The sequence below is a fragment of the Balaenoptera physalus genome, assembly GCF_965194825.1.
Source record: "Balaenoptera physalus genome assembly, chromosome: 1".
NCBI classification, from domain to species: domain Eukaryota; kingdom Metazoa; phylum Chordata; class Mammalia; order Artiodactyla; family Balaenopteridae; genus Balaenoptera; species Balaenoptera physalus.
The window spans coordinates 39712433-39729742 of NC_138882.1; the positions used below are offsets into that span (position 1 = coordinate 39712433).

The window sequence follows — 17310 nt, forward strand, 5'->3', positions numbered from 1 at the left end:
GCAAAGCTGGGATTCAGCCTTTGGCATTCTGACTCCAGGGCCATCCTCTAAACTATCATACTTTCCGGCCTCCGTGCTTTTAGTTCCTGCAGGTACAATAGGACTAGTAGCAGAACGTTTTTTAGAAATAGAGGGGCAGATTTTGACTCAGTTTAAGAAAAAAAAAAGATGATAACAATAAGAACTTCTTAGAAACAGAGTTTCCCTGCCTTGCAATGTTGCTGGAAGTGGTCAGGTAGGTTATTGTAAAAGGAATTCCCAAACTGGCTGGAGATTAGACCAGATGACAATATTGATTTTGAAATTTTGATTTGAGAACACAATTCTTTAAAATATACATCTCTCTCAACCTTTGTGACATCTTATGTAATAAAGACCTACTGTGAGATGTAGTTTTTCCACTAACTTTCCAGATTTTATTTATTAGGAATTCTAACGTACTGGTATGGTAAGCCACGTCCCCGCCCCTTTTTAAGATGCCATTGCTGTTCCTCCAGTAAAGAGATGGAAGCAGTTCTCTCTTCCCCCTTGAATCTGGGCTGGGCCCTTGACCAATAAAATGTTCTTTGAATTCTGGAACCTGGTCCTTAAGAGACCTTGCACTTCTTGCCTTTGTTCTTTTAAGACCCTGAAGCCACCATGCTATGAAGGGTCCAGCCTACTGGAGGATGAGTGCCCACATGGAGGAGAAGTAAGGCACCTAGCTGACAGCTGGCACAAAATGCCAGACATGTGGGTGAGGTCATGTTGTCCTCTCCAGTTTCCTTGAGCCGTGCAGTGACTTAGTCATACGAGTGATGCCAGGTGAGATCAGCAGAAGAACTGCCCAGATTGCCATCCCATAGAATCACGAGAGAGAATAGATCTTGTTATTTTAAGCCACTGTGTTTCGGGATGGTTTATTGCACAGTGATACATAACATTTGGTGCATATTTAGAAGTAGTGATATGTATTTTTAAATATTCTGTAATTAGACCTTTGCCCAGCCCAATGGACCTCTCCAGTCTAGCTTATCATTCCAGTGCGTGGGTGAAGGCTTTCTGGGTTTGGAAAAGCGTTTCTCTGTAGTATCATGTGGGTGGAAGAATAACACTCTTCGTAAGACTTTTAAGCAGGGTTTGGAGAACACTGTACTGTGAGAGGACATGATGAATCTGGGCCTGGTTTTCCTGGTGAAAGTCATGTAATGTATATTCTGCAAAATAGGTTTCATCAAATTCCACCTGGAAAAGAGTAAAAGTCTCCTAATATCTTTTCCAAATGTGCTAGAATATTGCTCTACTATTTCATTTTCTTTTCTTCAAAGCCGTTGTCATTTCAGTGGGCATGAGTTCCTTTTACTTTATTACTTTGTGGTCTCCAGAGTGCTCATTTGTTCCTAAATTTAGAACTATTTCAATTTTATTCAGCCCTTACCTCTGTATAACTGCTGACTTTCCCCTCTGATTTCCGAGGTAAATTGGTTTGGTTTAGTTTGTCTTCTTCAGTAAATCTTCTAAGGAATGTATGAATTAGATGTTTCATGTGTATTTTGATTACATCTAGTTTATCTTCTTCCTGGGGTATATCTACGTTATACATAACTTTAAATTCTTTTGCATGTATATAGCTTACATTATCTTCTGGCTTTCCCAGTGAATTGATTTTGTCATAGATGTTGAAAAAATGAATCCTGTGAACTCTGTAAGAATAGGGAGGTGGGTGAGAGAAGGCTCTGGAATTAGACTTGATGAGTATGAATCTAAGCTCTGCTGCTTACTAGCTGTGTGATTTGGGGCAGGTTTCTTGATTCTTCTGGGCTTTGGTTATCTTTTGTGTTAAATGAGGTACCAGAAGTACCAACCTCAAAGAGTTGTTATGGAGATTAAATGAAAGAATACTTGTAAAGTGCTTTCTCAGCATAGGTAATCTGTAAATACTACTTATTGTAGGACAGCTGTTGCTAAACTCTGGGTAAACTCAGTAGAGAAAAATTTCAGTTTAGTTAGTTGGGAGTGGTGATGGTGATGGCACTGGAGATTGTTAGCTTCATGCGGAGGGTGCCATTTTAACGTCCTCTCGTGCATGGGAGTATTTGGTGCTAGCCCATTTAGTGCTAAATGTCAAGGGTGAGGGACAGAAAAGAATTTAAAGTGGAAGTGTTGGAATCCATTTGTTGTACTTATCAACAATAAAGATAAAAGGCTTTTGAAAGGATATTGGAAGTTACTGGGGAAAAGCATCTTACAGAAGTTATGTGTATGCACACTTCAGGCTCTGGCATAGTGAGCTGTACTTTTCTGCCAAGAGTAAAGAACAGGATTTCTGCCTAAGAGAGTGGGAGTTGAGAACTTGGGTTCTATTTTTTGCTCCATTGCTGGCTTCTCTGGATCCTTGGGCAGATCACGTCTTTTCTCTGAGCAAGATTCTGATTCCTGAAAAAAGAGCTAACAGTTAGCCCTCCTGGTGAGTATGAGAGTGGATGGCATCTTTGAAAGCAGGTGGAGTGTTAAATTACAAAGTGAATGCAAATGTACATTGCTTCAGTATAGAAAAATCCCTCTTAGCTGAGGAATTCTTGCCATTTTCCAGCTAAGATTTTATTATGTGGGCCGCTTGAGTTCTACAGTTCCCAGATAAATATAATACTTTTTGGAAATACCCAGCTTGGGGCTCTTATACCCAGTATGGGGGTAGAGAAATCTTGTTCCTCCAGTTTGACTTCTTTCTCCTAATCCCAGGGAAACCTCTGCTATGATTTTCTTCCAAGACCTCATCTTAAATGCATTTTCTCTCTGTCTTCACTTTGTGCCTGTTTCTCACCTTCATCAATAATATTCAGCTTTGAGACACTGTAGTCTTGACAGCTTTGGAGATGCTATTTTATGTCCTTTATTTTCCTCCCCCCCCAATGCCTCCTGGACTAATTTGGTGCCAGGTGCAACTTAATTTTCCCTCCTCTCTGTTGCTTGGTTCTAGCACTTTCTCTCCACTTCCCACCGAGAGCCTGAATCGCTGACCTCCCTGCCTTTAGTTTCTACTGCTATGTCAAGGGGCTTCTTCTTCCTGAAGCTTCATGAAAAAATTAAATGTGCTGGCTCACAAGCCTGAGGTTTCTTCAGGTAATCAGATCTGAACCTGTCATCATATATGTTTAAGACCCTCCGCCACTTGCCTCCTAAACTATCCCCATTTTCTCTTCCTCACAGTCCTGACCAGTATTCCCACCAAAGTGGAAGTGTTCTCAGACACATCTTCACCATCAGACATCCCAGCAACCCGCCTTAGCTCTCACATATCAGTACTGTAACCTCCTTTGTATAGATTGATCAGGTAGCCTCCTACTTAAAAACAGGCTGTGTTGCTGTAGGTTGGCTGTTTCCTACAGAAATCATGTTATAAATGGTGACGAGTTTCTAGGCTATCGAATGGATGCCCACTTAGCTGATAATGTTGCTGCGGGACTGAATCTTATGTGTGAAAAACAGAAAAGAGGCATTACTTACACATTTGAGTAAGGACTTCTTTGATTTCATCGTGGTAGCTTATGCCTAAAGAAGAACATAAGCATGTTTAGAAAATGAGACATAGAAACTTGAGAATTCTCTGAGTTTTTAGGAACGTTTATGGGTTTGGACATGAAAAAAAAAAAAGTTCTAGTTACATTCCCAAAGGTACAGCTTTGTGTTGTGTCATTGAATCCTTTAAAACATATCTACTCTGATTGGCTCTCTGAGTGCACAGCTGAAATGAACAGGGAGCGGGGAAAACACTGGGGAGAGGAATTTTCCTGAGATGAGTGGACAAGAGTTGAAAAGAAGTATTAAGGAAGAAAGATCTGTTAAGGACAGGTGGGTGTCTGTGTGATGGTGGTGTTTTGAGGTCACATTCCTGGGATTGTGAATGATGAGGCAAGAAAAGGGAGGACTGCATATAATTCCTTTGGGGCTAAGAAAAGAGGTGGTGAGAAGAGACACTGGTCAGAAAGCTCTCCAGGTGGCTCCCAAGGACAGTTTGTTTGCTGTCTGGGGTGGCCTTGGGGCGAATGTGGGGAGAGGATGGGGATGAGAAATTGGAGAGAACTCTGGGGTTGCCGATCAGCTGAAGAGGGCCCAGCAGCAGGTAGGATGCTCACCCCCTCTCGCCATGGAAGGTCAGTTAGATGTCATCAGTTCTGAAAGAAAACCAGGGCTCTGGCTAGGTAAGCTCCTGACGAGTTAAATTCACTAACTGGTCCTGCTGGACAGGTCTTAGCTAATGTTTATTGAGTGCTTACTCTGTGCCAGGCCCTGGGTAAACATTTTACATTTAATCCATTCAATAACTCTATGAGGAAACGTATCTGGAAAGTTGTGATCTACTTAAATTCCTCAGCCAGTCAGCGGCAGAGCCCGGTCTCCCCTAGGTCTGCATCTCTCCCTGATGCATCTCTCCCTGCTATGCTGTCAGTAGGAGGCTATTTGGTCCGGTCCCCAAATTTTAAATATGAGGACACAGCCCTGCTGCTTTGTTGCTTATTACTGTGTATCTCTGTGTATATGTCTGCAAAACATATACACTGTAGCTAAGAGCAGCATCAAAAAGGAAAATGTTATAACGCTGAGTTTTCTAGTTTCCTGACAGTTAAATCACTAATTCAGGGGAACTGTCCTAGAAGGACAATGTCCATGAAAAGGTTCAAAAGAGCAGGGCTTCAGGAACTTTGATTTAATCTCCAAGATTATTTATGTTCAAATTTAGTAGCATTTGCAGAGGGGTTCAGCTCTTTGCTAATTGAGGAAGTCATCCAATATAGTAATACCAACATCCTTGGAAAGGAGAGACAATACGAAACCCAGAGGTTGAAATTCACTTCCCACTAAATTGAAAATTACTATATTCCTACAAAGTTCCAGAAAGAAATCTTAACATATTCTAGGAGATGCCAGGTATTTAAAAATAAAGTGTGACTAGAAATGTATGAAGCTAGAAGTGGTTCTGAAAAGTAGTAGGGGAACCTGAGAAGGCGTTGTTGAAGTACTAGGTCTTAGAGAGCTTGCGATTGAGAGCATGAGTGGCTGCTTCTGGATTTTTTAGGAGATCTGCAGGAGAAACTCAGACTAGACTGGCTTGGCAACTTTTAGGTAATGACCAGAGGGTCCTCTGGTTGGAGGACCACTGATTTCTGACCTCATATTTTATGAAAGTGTTACTGAGCCCAAGCTTGTACTGCTCACCACACAACAGGCCAATAAATTGAGAGACAAGGTGTTGGGGCAGGGAATAGCGACTTTATCCGGAAAGCCAGCAGACTGAGAAGATGGTGGTCTAGTGTCCCAAAGAACCATCTTACCTGAATTTGAATTCAGGTTTCTTTTATAGTGAAAGGAGAGAGGGTGTGGCTGGTTGCTGGAAACATCTTGGTGTCAGGATCCTTTGTTCTTGCAGCTGTCCTCCTAGGTCAGATGGTTATGATGTTCCTGTGAACCTCCAACAAGACAAATGTTATTCTCTGTCCTGCAACTTTTTATCTCTATATGAATGAAAAAGTGTTATACCATTAAAGGTCAGAGCCTTGAGAATGGGCTCTCCTGTATGTTTTAGGCTATAGGCAATATTTTTAACTTGTAGCAAAAGCAATAGAATACAAAGGTTAAAAGTTAAACAAAACAGATCCAACATGGAGTCAGATTTGTTCTTCCCTATTACAAAAGCTAAAGTTTCTATCCCTTCCTGCTGCGTCTCCCTGTAGCCTGAAGAAAAGAGTTTGTGTGTGGCAGATTCCGAGCCAGGCTCTAAGGACAAGTAACCCTGTGAACTGGCACTAATGGGGCTGAGCAGTGGGGTGGGGGCCCAGTGGTCTCAAGACCTGGATTTGAGCCCTGGCTCGGTTATTTCTGATTGTGTGACCTCACGGTGCTTCACATTCCTCATCTGTAAATGCCTACCTCCCTTGCTCCACCTACTTCACCGGGCTGTTGTGAAGGTAAAACGAGCCCATGTGTGAATTCTGATTTTTGGCGTTACTATTACATATTAGAAATGCTTGCTTGGGGCTTAAAGTTTTGCTGTTGTTTTAATTTGACATCCACAGTGAGACATATTTGAGAGGTTTAAGTAAAGCAATGAGGGCCGTAAAAGGGTTTACATTTAGTTAACTCTTTGTTATTTGGGAACTGATCATTTAATTTGCAGCATTTTAAGACTTTCTGTTACCTGCTTTATTACTTAGAATATAGACATGGCAGCCATAACAGAGAGATCGAGAACAGCACAGGCTTAAATATCCTGGGAATGCATTTCTCTTTCATGTAATGATCCAGATATAAGAGGTTCAGGGCATTTTGGGGGTGGGGGTGGGGTGGGGAGGTACATGCAGTCAGGGACCGAGGCGCCTCTGTCTTGTTTTTCTATGTGGCGTTTACCTCTTGGTCCAAAGGTGGCTGTTCCAACTCCGCCCAGCAGGAAGGGGATGACCACAGCCTCAGAGCCAGAACTGTTCGAACGTCCACACTTGGATACACTGTAGAGTTGAGCTCAGTATCCATGTGTTCAGATAGAAATTCAATTACTGTGTAAGACGGGAGATTGCATATACAGGGTGGGCAACTAGCAGGCTATTAACTTCTTTTTAAGAAGTGCCCAGAGGATGGAAGACAGAGTGGTTTTATTAATCCATTCTTATAAACAACTATGGGATGACATTTGAAGGGGAGAACAAAGAGGTTAATGCTGTTGGCTTAGAAGAGGTTTGGAGATGATTTGTGCTTTTCTTTTATTCAGGCTTTTGAATAGTAATTTATTATTTATTCGTGGAGCATTTCGTAGTCCTTTCCTGCTACATTCCACGTCCTGTGCTAGGTGCTGGGACTCAGAGATCATGGTCCCTACTCTCTAAAGGTCCGCTCCACAGGGGGAGACAGGTGTGGCAGGCAATGAGAACAGAAGTGTCTGGTGTACACTGTGATGGGAGACAGATGGGGGGCTGTGGGAGCTCATAGGGAAAGACCTGCCCACCCTGGGCAGGCAGAGTGTGTGTGTGTGATGTGATGCAGGTGGGATAAGGTCATGGCAGGAGGAGGTGTGATAGGAGGAGGGTTACGTCTGTATCCCCTTGAATAGTGATGGGTCCCTGGGAGAACAAGTAAGATTCTGTCCTCTAGTGTCATGTTTATGGTTTAATGTTTTGATTTCTGTTTCTCTTCCTAGAAACTCTCAGCGTGGGCCACGGGACCCTTTGTCACAAGGAGCAATGCTGCCCCGATGGGAACTGTCTTTTTACCTGTTTGCTTCCCTAGGCTTCCACTTCTATTCTTTCTATGAAGTTTACAAAGTCTCCAGAGGTAAGGCCCCGACTTTTCTAAACTTGTATCAGGAAAGAAAGATGGAGGAGGGAGTGCTCAGAGGTGGAAGATTCAGGAAGATAGCCTCATGGGCTCAGGATGACTTGAGCCCTGCTTTGCTTTCCTCCTGTCTTGGACAGTTTGAATCAATGACCTGAGTCGGTGGAGTTTTCCACCCTAATCCTGGATCTTTTAGGTGATCCTGTGGCTGGTCTTCTGTAATCAGAAGGTTTGATTCAATGGCTACTGAAGGCCATGGAGGTGATTTGCATTCATAATTAGCAGTAACCTCTTTAACTTCTCTCTCTCGCCATTACTTCTCTCAGACACATGGAGGCCCGGACTGCTTTACTCTTCCTGTTCTGCTGTCCACAGTGCTTTTGTGCACATGTTGAAGAGGACTCATTACCAAGTCCTCATGCCAGCCCATGGGAAGGGGCATGGGAACCCTCCTTTCCTTTAAGGGCAGCTTGGAATAAACATTGCCCTGTCACTTCTGCTCACACCAGCTGGCCAGCACTGAGTTCCCTGGCCACAGCTGGAAGGCTGGGAAATATTGTCGTTAGCTTGGTGGCCGTGTGCTACATAAAACTTCCCATACTGGGGAAGAATGGAAGAAAGAATTTTGGAGGGTCCATGAGTGATCTCTTCCGTAGTCAGGGACAGTTTCCTAGAGGTGATGGTGAGCCTTGTTTTAAGGAAGAACAGAAGTCAGCCAAGTAGAGAAAGGGGCAGAGGCTCTGTGGACAGAGATGTGTTTGCAGGCAAATGGACAAGCATGTGCAATGCCATTGGGGTGTGAGAAAACACAGCATGACCTGGGAACTCCAAACCACTCAGTAGGGCTGGAGTGTAGTGCGTGGAGGGAGAGTGGTAAGAGTTGAGCTTAGGTCAAAGAGCGGGATAGATTGTGAATGACATTGTGTATTCATTCGGCTGAGGAGTCTGGACTTTATCTTGAAGGCAGGGGAGTTTGCTGAAAGTAATTGTGGTCACTTAAAATGGCAAAGGTAGGTTTTGGGAAGCACAATTGACAGTGCTGTGCCCCCGGCAGCTGCCTCCCTGTGGATCACTGGGATTGATTTAAATCACTGGGGTCAGCTTTGCCCGCATTCTACGTGTGTCCCACTCAAAGCCATGGGAGAGACTGACCATCTAAAGTAGATGAAGACTGTTTGGTCAAGGCTGTCCAAGTAGCCACATTCCCTGGCTGGAGCCTCTGAGCTCTCAGGGCCCATGTGCAAGGAACTCACCTGGTCGATGCCAGGCAGCATGTTAGGTACTTTATGTACCCTGTCTCATTCTGTCTTTAGAGCAGCCCTGTGAGATGGTGTGTTACTTAGAAGATAGGCTTGGCTGCAGAAATATAGCCTCCACAATAACTGTGGTCAGGGCTGGTATGGTGTCTGGATAGCATCCGTGACCCTGGCTCCTTCTACTGTGTTCCTCTGCCATCCTTGACATATGGTTCCACCTCATGATGTGAGGTGGTTACTCCACCTCCAGCTGCCATGTTCGCTTTTTTCCCAGCAGGAAGCATGGAAGGGAAGGGGGAGGACAGACCCTCTCTTTTTTTAGAGCATAACCTTGAAAGCTGCTTATGTCGTATTCTTTCATGTACTGTTTGTTAGAACCTAGTCCTGTGGCCATATCAACTGTGAGGTTGATATTGGGAGGTAATCTTTTGTTGGGAGGCCATTTTTTTTCCAGCTAAACCGAAGGGTTTTATTATAGAGGAAGAAAGGAAGAATGGGTGTTAGCGGTTAATCATCAGTCTTTTCCATAAAATGGGTGTGACCGTTGTCCATTGTTACCTAACAAACCATCCTGAAGCTTTGTGATTTAAAACAACTACCGCCATTTATTATCTCTCACTGTTCTGTGAGGTTCTTTTCCTTTTAAATAGACTGTTTTTTTAAGAGTGGTTTTAGGTTCACAGCAGTATTGAGCAGGAAATACAAAGAGCTTCTATGCACTCAGGGCCCCCTGGCAACCACAGCCTCCCTGACTATCAGCATCCTGCGCCAGAGCTGATACAGTTTGTTACAATTGATAAACCTGTATTGATATATCATTATAATCCAAAGTCCACAGTTTATAGTAGGGTGCATTCTTGGTGGTGTTCATTCTGTGAGTTTTGAGAAGTATAAATTACATGTATCCATCATAGTACCATACAGAGTAGTTTCACTGCCCTAAAAATCCTCTGTGCTCTGTCTATTCATCCCTCCCTCTCCTTTAACCACTGGCAACCACTTATCTTTTTACCATCTCCATAGTTTGACCTATTTCAGTTTTAAAAAAAAATTTTTTTTTTTTTTGGCCGCACTGCACAGCTTGTGGGATCCCAGTTCCCTGACCAAGGATCGAATCTGGGCCCCCTGCAGTGGAAGTGCAGAGTCCTAACCACTGGACCACCAGGGAATTCCCAGTTTTATCTATTTCAAAGTATCATATAGTTGGAATCATACAGTATGTAGCATTTTCACATTCGTTTCTTTCACTTAATATGCATTTAAGGTTCCTCCATGACTTTTCATGGCTTGGTAGCTTATTTCTTTTTAGTGATGAACAGTATTCCATTGTCTGAATGTACCACAGTTTATTCATTCACTTACTTAAAGGCATCTTGGTTGCCTCCAGGTTTTGGCAATTATGAATAAAGCTGCTGTAAACATCCATGTGAAGGTTTTTGTACGGACGTAAGTTCTCAGCTCTTTTGGGTAAATACCAAGGAGCAATGGCTGAATTGTATGTTAAGGGTATGTTTATTTATTTATTTTTTTAAAAAAATTATTTATTTATTTATTTTTGGCTGTGTTGGGTCTTCGTTCCTGTGCGAGGGCTTTCTCTAGTTGCGGCGAGCGGGGGCCACTCTTCATCGCGGTGCGCGGGCCTTTCACTGTCGCGGCCTCTCTTGTTGCAGAGCACAGGCGCCAGACGCGCAGGCTCAGTAGTTGTGGCTCACGGGCCCAGTTGCTCCGCGGCATGTGGGATCTTCCCAGACCAGGGCTCGAACCCGTGTCCCCTGTATTGGCAGGCAGATTCTCAACCACTGCGCCACCAGGGAAGCCCAAGGGTATGTTTATTTTTATAAACAGCTTTCTTCCAAAGAGTTGCCAGTTTTCTTCCAAAGAGGCTATATCATTTTGCATTCCCGCCAGCAATGGGTTCCTGTTGCTCCACATCCTTGTAAGCATTTGGTGTTGTCAGTGTTTTAGATTTTGGCCATTCCAATAGGTGTGTAGTGGTATCTTGTTATTGTTTTAATTTGCATTTCCCTGATGTATATTGTGGAACATATTTTCATATGTTTATTTGCCATCTACATGCTTTGATGAGCTGTCAGGTGAAGACATTTGCCCATTTTAAAATCAGATTGTTCATTTTCTCACTTGATTTTCAACAGTTTTTGGTATCTTTTAGATAATAATCCTTTATAAGATATGTTTTTGCAAATATTTTCTCCCACTCTGTGGCCAGTCTTCTCATTCCCTTGACAGTGTCTTTCATGGAGCAAAATTTTAAAATTTTAATACAACCAGCTTATCAATTTTTTCTTTCATGGATTATGCCTTTGGTGTTGTATCTAAAAAGTCATTGCCACATCCAAGGTCATCTAGATTTTCTCTGATGTTATCTTCCAGGAGTTTTATGGTTTAGCATTTTACATTGAGATCTGTGATGTCCATTTGTGAAGGGTGTAAAGTCTGTGTCTGGATTCATTTTTTTTGCATGTGGATGTCCATTTGTTCCAGCACCTTTTTTTTTTTTAAACTTTTTTTTTTTTAATTTTATTTATTTATTTATTTATGGCTGTGTTGGGGCTTCGTTTCTGTGCGAGGGCTTTCTCTAGTTGCGGCAATTGGGGCCACTCTTCATCGCGGTGTGCGGGCCTCTCACTATCGCGGCCTCTCTTGTTGCGGAGCACAGGCTCCAGACGTGCAGGCTCAGTAATTGTGGCTCACGGGCCTAGTTGCTCCGCGGCATGTGGGATCTTCCCAGACCAGGGCTCGAACCCGTGTCTCCTGCATTGGCAGGCAGATTCTCACCCACTGCGCCACCAGGGAAGCCCTGTTCCAGCACCTTTTGTTGACGAGGCTCTCTTTGCTCCACTGTATTACCTTTGCTTGTTTGTCAGAGATTGGCTGTGTATATTTATGTGGGTCTATTTCTGGGCTGTCTGTTCTTTTGCATGGATCTCTTTGTCTGTTCTTTTACCCATACCACACTGTCTTGCATACCATAGCTTTTTAGTAAGTCTTGAAGTTGGATAGTACTGGTTGTCCGACTTTGTTTTTCTCCTTCAATATTGTGTTGTCTATTCTGGGTCTTTTGCCTCTCCATATAAACTCTAGAATCAGGTTGTTGATATATACAAAATAACTTGCTAGTATTTTGATTTGGGTTGCATTGAATATATAGATCAAGTATGGAAGAACTGATATCTTGACAATATTGAGTCTTTCCATGAGCATGGAATATATCTCTATTTATTTAGTTCTTCTTTGATTTCTTTAATCAGAGTTTTGTTGTTTTCCTCATATATAACATGCATATTTTGTTAGATTTATACCTAAATATTTCATTTTGGGGGGTGCTGTTGTTTTTAATTTCAAATTCTACTTGTTCATTGCTGATATATATTTATTTGTTTATTTATTTTTTGGCTGTGTTGGGTCTTCACTGCTGCACGCAGGCTTTCTCTAGTTGCAGCCAGCGGGGGCTACTCTTCGTTGTGGTGTGCGGGCTTCTCATTGTTGTGGCTTTTCTTGTTGCAGAGCACAGGCTCTAGGCGCGCGGGCTTCAGTAGTTGTAGCACATGGGCTCAGTAGTTGTGGCTCGTGGGCTCTAGAGCACAGGCTCAGTAGTTGTGGCGCACGGGCTTAGCTGCTCCGTGGTATGTGGGATCTTCCTGGACCAGGGCTCGAACCCATGTCCCCTGCATTGGCAGGCGGATTCTTAACTACTGTGCCATCAGGGAAGCCCCATTGCTGATATATAGTAAAGCGACTGACCTTTATATATTAACCTTGTTTCCTGCAACCTTGCTATAATTGCTTATTAATTCCAGGAGTTTTTTGTAGATTATTTGGTTTTTCTAGACAGACAATCATGTTATCTGCATACAAAGACAGTTTTATTTCCGCCTTCCCATTCTGTATACCTTATATTTCAATTTTCTCCTCTTACTGCATTAGCTAGGATTTCCAGTACAGTGTTGAGAAGGAGTGATAAGAGGGAACATCCTTACCTTTTTCCTGATCTGAGCAGGAAAGCTTCTAGTTACTCACCATTAAGGATGATGTTAGCTGTAGGTTTTTGTGGGTGTTCTTTATCCAGTTGAGGAGGGCCCTCAGGGTCCTCTCTATTTCTAGTTTACTGGGAGTTTTGAATCATAAATGGGTGTTGGATTTTTTTGAACGCTTTTTGTGCATCTACTGATATGATCATGTAATTTTTCTTTAGCCTGTTGTTTTGATGGATTACACTGATCGAGTTTCATGTTCTGTGAGACTTTGTTTTTAATAAATCTGGATTGGACTTAGCTGGGCAGTTCTTCTGCATTGTGTGTTGTTGCTGGGCTGCAATTATCTGGTGGCTCAGCTAGGCTGAAACGTCCAAGATGGCTGACTCACATGACTCGCTATCAGCCAAGAGCTCAGCTGGAGGCTGTCAACTGGAATGCTGTGGTTCTCTGTACGTGGTTCTCCACATGGCTTTGAAGAAGGAGTATCGCATGTGTGTAAAACCAGAAGCTGCAGATCTCTTAAAGCCCAACCTGGGAAGTTGAGTAGGTCACTTCTGCCTCACTTATTGGTCAAAGCAAATCATAGGGCCAGTCCAGATTCAAGGGGAGGAAAGACTATGGCTTTTTATGACTGGAGCAGCGCACATAGACACGGAGACAAGGAATTGATGGTGGCCATCTTTGGAGTCTCTCTACCACAATGGGTGTTATACTTCTTTACCCAGATGGGGATACTGAGGTTGAAAAATATAACTTGTCCAAGGCCACACATCTAATAAATAATGGAACAGGGTTGTCCAACTCTAGACCCAATATTTTATTCTATTCTGCCACTTGTATTTATTGGTAATTTAATTTCCTAAAGCAGCTTGCTTTACAGGAGAAGCCCTTTTATCCATTGTACTGTAAAACTTCAAACCTTAAAATTTTATCCCAGTGGAATAAAATTTTTCCTTCCTATGTGGTGAAAGCTACTGGGATGGAGGTGGGAGGGGATCCTTCTGCGGAGAATACAAAACTTTTCGGCACCTCAGTTGATCCAGCGGCTGTCATCCTGTTTGATTTATTACTGACCTCACCCTAGCCTGGAGCTTCTTTTATCCTTCAGGCTTTTTCTCTTAATATCAGTGCCAAAGTGGCCACTCCCAAGAAATGTCTTATTTCTCTATTCCTTTTTCCATTCAGCTCATGGAAGCCAGATCCCCCTGCCTTGCCAAAGCGTGTTTAACGCCATGTTGAGTCTTTTTGGCTCCACGTCTTACTATCTAATTCAGGGAAAAGTGCCACTTAACCCACATTATGGAAGTGGATCCACTGGGAAAACTGTCTCTTCTGTGAACTTTTTTGGAATGTTTGTTTCTGGAGCAAATATGGGGCCTAGAACATACTAGAGGCTCAGAACTTATTTGTTAAGTGGAATGCCGCGGGTGGGCACTTACACGGCTGCTTTCTCTGGGCACAGAGCAGGCGTCTCATTCACTGCTCTCTTCCCCATCAGCAGTAGCAGGGTGGTCTGACCATTAGGGACAGCAGACTGATTATAACAGCCCTAGTCACAAGGGATCTCTTGGTAAATCCACAGCAGGGACTGAACAGAACAGCCCTTCTTCCAGTCAGCTCTTCCAAGAGTCTACACAGAGTGTGTCAAAGTCATATGGAAATGCTTGGGGGTGGGAGGTGGTGGTAGTGGTGATCTTCTATGCTTGGTGACCTCTCCCCTGGCATTCTGCAGTATTGTGGCTAATCCAAACCTGCTACATTAAGTTTGTGTCTTATGGTTTAGAACATGTAGAAATACTTGTATGTCTCTCTGATTGCACTTAATTTGAGGAAAGATACAATGTGTCATGCAGTAACCTTGAAAGAATTAATGCCTCTGCCTAAAAGAGGGCCATGTATTTTTGTTGTTCATATCAGCTTAATGCAGTTCTTGGAATGAAAACAGTTGAATTCTCATCAGTGAAAACCATTGGTGATAGGAGGTCACCTGGAAAAGCATCTGGAAAGGGAAGTCATGGCCTACTGTTTCAGCTTACTAACTATTGATTTGTATTCAAAATTTCTATTTCTTCTTGTACCTATTTTGACATTTTGATCTATGCATTTTATGAAGGTTTTCAACTTGATTAGTATATTGTGGATCATAATACTTATCTTAGAAAAAATTTTTTGTTTCTCTAGTTGGCTTTTCTCTCATTGTGTATTTTGTTATTTACATCTTCTCCTTCACTCCCTCCCTCCTACTTTTTTTTCCTTTGATCAATTGTGCTAGAGATCTTATTAATCTTTTCAGCTTTGGCTTTGTTAGATTTCTCAATTGTTTCTTTTTGGTCTCCAATTCATTGATTTCTGCCCTTATCTGATTATTCCCTTCCTTATTGTTTCTCTGGGTTTGCTCTGTTCCTTCATTCCAACCTCGTGAGTTGAATGCTTAGCTCATTTATTTTGTGAGGAATCTATTTGTACTGTTTTATTGTACCTGATTGTTCTTCTCAGAAGGATTTCCAGAAGAGGAAGTATAGAGTCAAACTACATGAATGTTTTTAAGGTTCTTGATAGATATACCCAGACTGTTCTCCAGGAAGGCTGTGCCAATTAACATGTTTTCTATTGGAGAATGTCCATCTTACTGTAGTCTCAGTAAGTTTAGCCTTTATTCTTCAATCCACCTCTTCAATCCACCTCACATGTATTTGGTATATTGATAAGAAGTGTGAAGAGTTAAATTACTTTTTTTCCAAATAGGTAACCAAACACTATTTAATAAGTCTGTCTTTATTGAATTATAATGCAATCTTGATCATGTACTAAATTATTATATCTATTAATTCTTTTATGGATATGCACACATGCATACACACACAGTATGGGGGCTGTCTTTTCTGTTTCATTGATTTCTCAATCAATTCTTTCATCAGTACTGTGCTGTTTTAATTATTTTTGCTTTTTAAATGTCTGAATATGTGGTGGAGTAAGTTACCACTCCTTGTTCTTTATTTCCATTCTTTTCTTAGCTATTCTTACTGGTTTATTCTTCGAGATATGTTTGAAATTGGCAGGTTCCAAAAAAATCTCATTAGGGTTTTAATCAGAATTACAATAAGCCTAGAAATTAATTTGTAAATAATTGACAATCTTATAATATTGCATCCAGGAGTATGGTATCTTTTTCTCAAGGTTTCTGTTACTTCCCTTAAAAGAAGTTCATGGTTGTCTTCATAATAGGCCCTGTTAAAATTCCTAAGATTATTTATAAGTCTTTTTCTTCGTTTTATAATTGGGATACTTTCCAATTATATTTTCTATAATTTCTAGCTGATTATTTCTGGTCTATAGTAAAGTTGTTTATTTTGGTATCTCTATTTTATGTTCCAAAAATTATTGAATTCTCTTAGGGTTCCATTGGCTTTTATCATTTGATTCTCCTGGTTTTTGTATTTAGATAATATCCACACATAATGATAATGGTTTTGCTTCATCTATTATTACTTAGCCAGGACTTCTAGAACAATATACTAGTTGGAAAAGAATGCTATCCTTATTTTGTTATCCCTAACTTTAATGGAAATCCCTGTATTATTTTACCATTAGTGAAACGCTGAATAAGCTTTTCTTTGGAAAAAAAACATGTTAAGGAATATGTCTAGCTCCCTTTTACTAAAATTTTAAAATCAGCAATACATGTTGAATTTTATCCATTTTTTAAAGTAGCTATTCAGATGATTACATAGTTTTCCTTTCTCAACCTATTGATATTGTAATCATATTTCCAATATAGTTTATATGGTTTCCTACAACAAACCTACTGTGACTATGCTATTTTTAAATACACTGCTTGTTTCTGTGTTTAAAAAAATATTAATAATTTCTAAGTGAGATTAACTGGCCTGTAGTTTTATTGTTTCATCCTCAGATTTCAGTATCAGCATTCTGTTAAGTTTTTGAAATGAATGGGGAAGCTCCCCCACTGTCTCCGCCAATATTATGGAACTGTTTAAGTAGTGTACGAAGTGTCGACATCAAAGTTTGATATCATTCGCTTGTAAGTTTGTCTAGCCACAGAGTCTCTTTGGAAGTAGACTTATTGAAAAATTTTCAGTATCTTTCAGGATTATTGGTATACTTAGCTTTTCTTCTTAAGTCAGTGTGAGTAATTTATATTTTTCGATTTCATTGAAATTTTCAGATGTATTAATGTACAGTTGTATATCATATTCTTAAAATGTTTTGAATTCTAAGTGTGTCCCTTGTTTTAGGAAATTTAAAAAGGTTTTGTCTATTTGGTAGGTTGATTCTCTTTTTTGAACAACAAGCTCTTGGATTTATTTATAAATTCCACCCTTTTTCTGTTCTCTGTGATTACTTCCTGATGAACAGCAGCCACCCTAGATCTTTTTGCCTTTACAGAGCCCAGGCTCACCTTTCATGGAGTAGCTATCTTCCTGAAAATTTGCAGTTAGAGACATTTCTATAAAAGGAACTGTGCTTTCCATTGATTTGAGTTTTTATTTCACAGGTATTTTATTTTCATTTCTTTAATCTTCAGTGACAAGCAGTTAATGTTTCTCTAAATAAACTCTGTGACACCAGAGAGCCCTGATATTTAAGCAAATATGGAGCAAATCATTTGAATTGCCGCCTCCAGTTTCTTTTTGCTTTTTTTTTTTTTTATATAATAGGTGTTCTTAAAGTGGGATGCAAATATAGTTGAGCATATGCATCTTTTGGCTTTTGTTTGTTCCTTTACATGCCTGTTC

At 41.2% G+C, this 17310-nt stretch overlaps 1 protein-coding gene across 12 annotated transcripts in view; it reads left to right on the plus strand.

Moving 5' to 3' along the window:
• The window catches only part of HHAT (hedgehog acyltransferase), a 516536-nt gene that overhangs the window by 14697 nt on the left and 484529 nt on the right, over positions 1–17310 (plus strand). For all 12 annotated transcript variants that reach the window (XM_082464282.1, XM_082464276.1, XM_082464277.1 and 9 more), the window contains exon 2: positions 7169–7302. In XM_082464282.1, coding sequence (XP_082320408.1) covers positions 7169–7302 — 134 coding nt within the window. The remainder of the gene's footprint in view (positions 1–7168; positions 7303–17310) is intronic.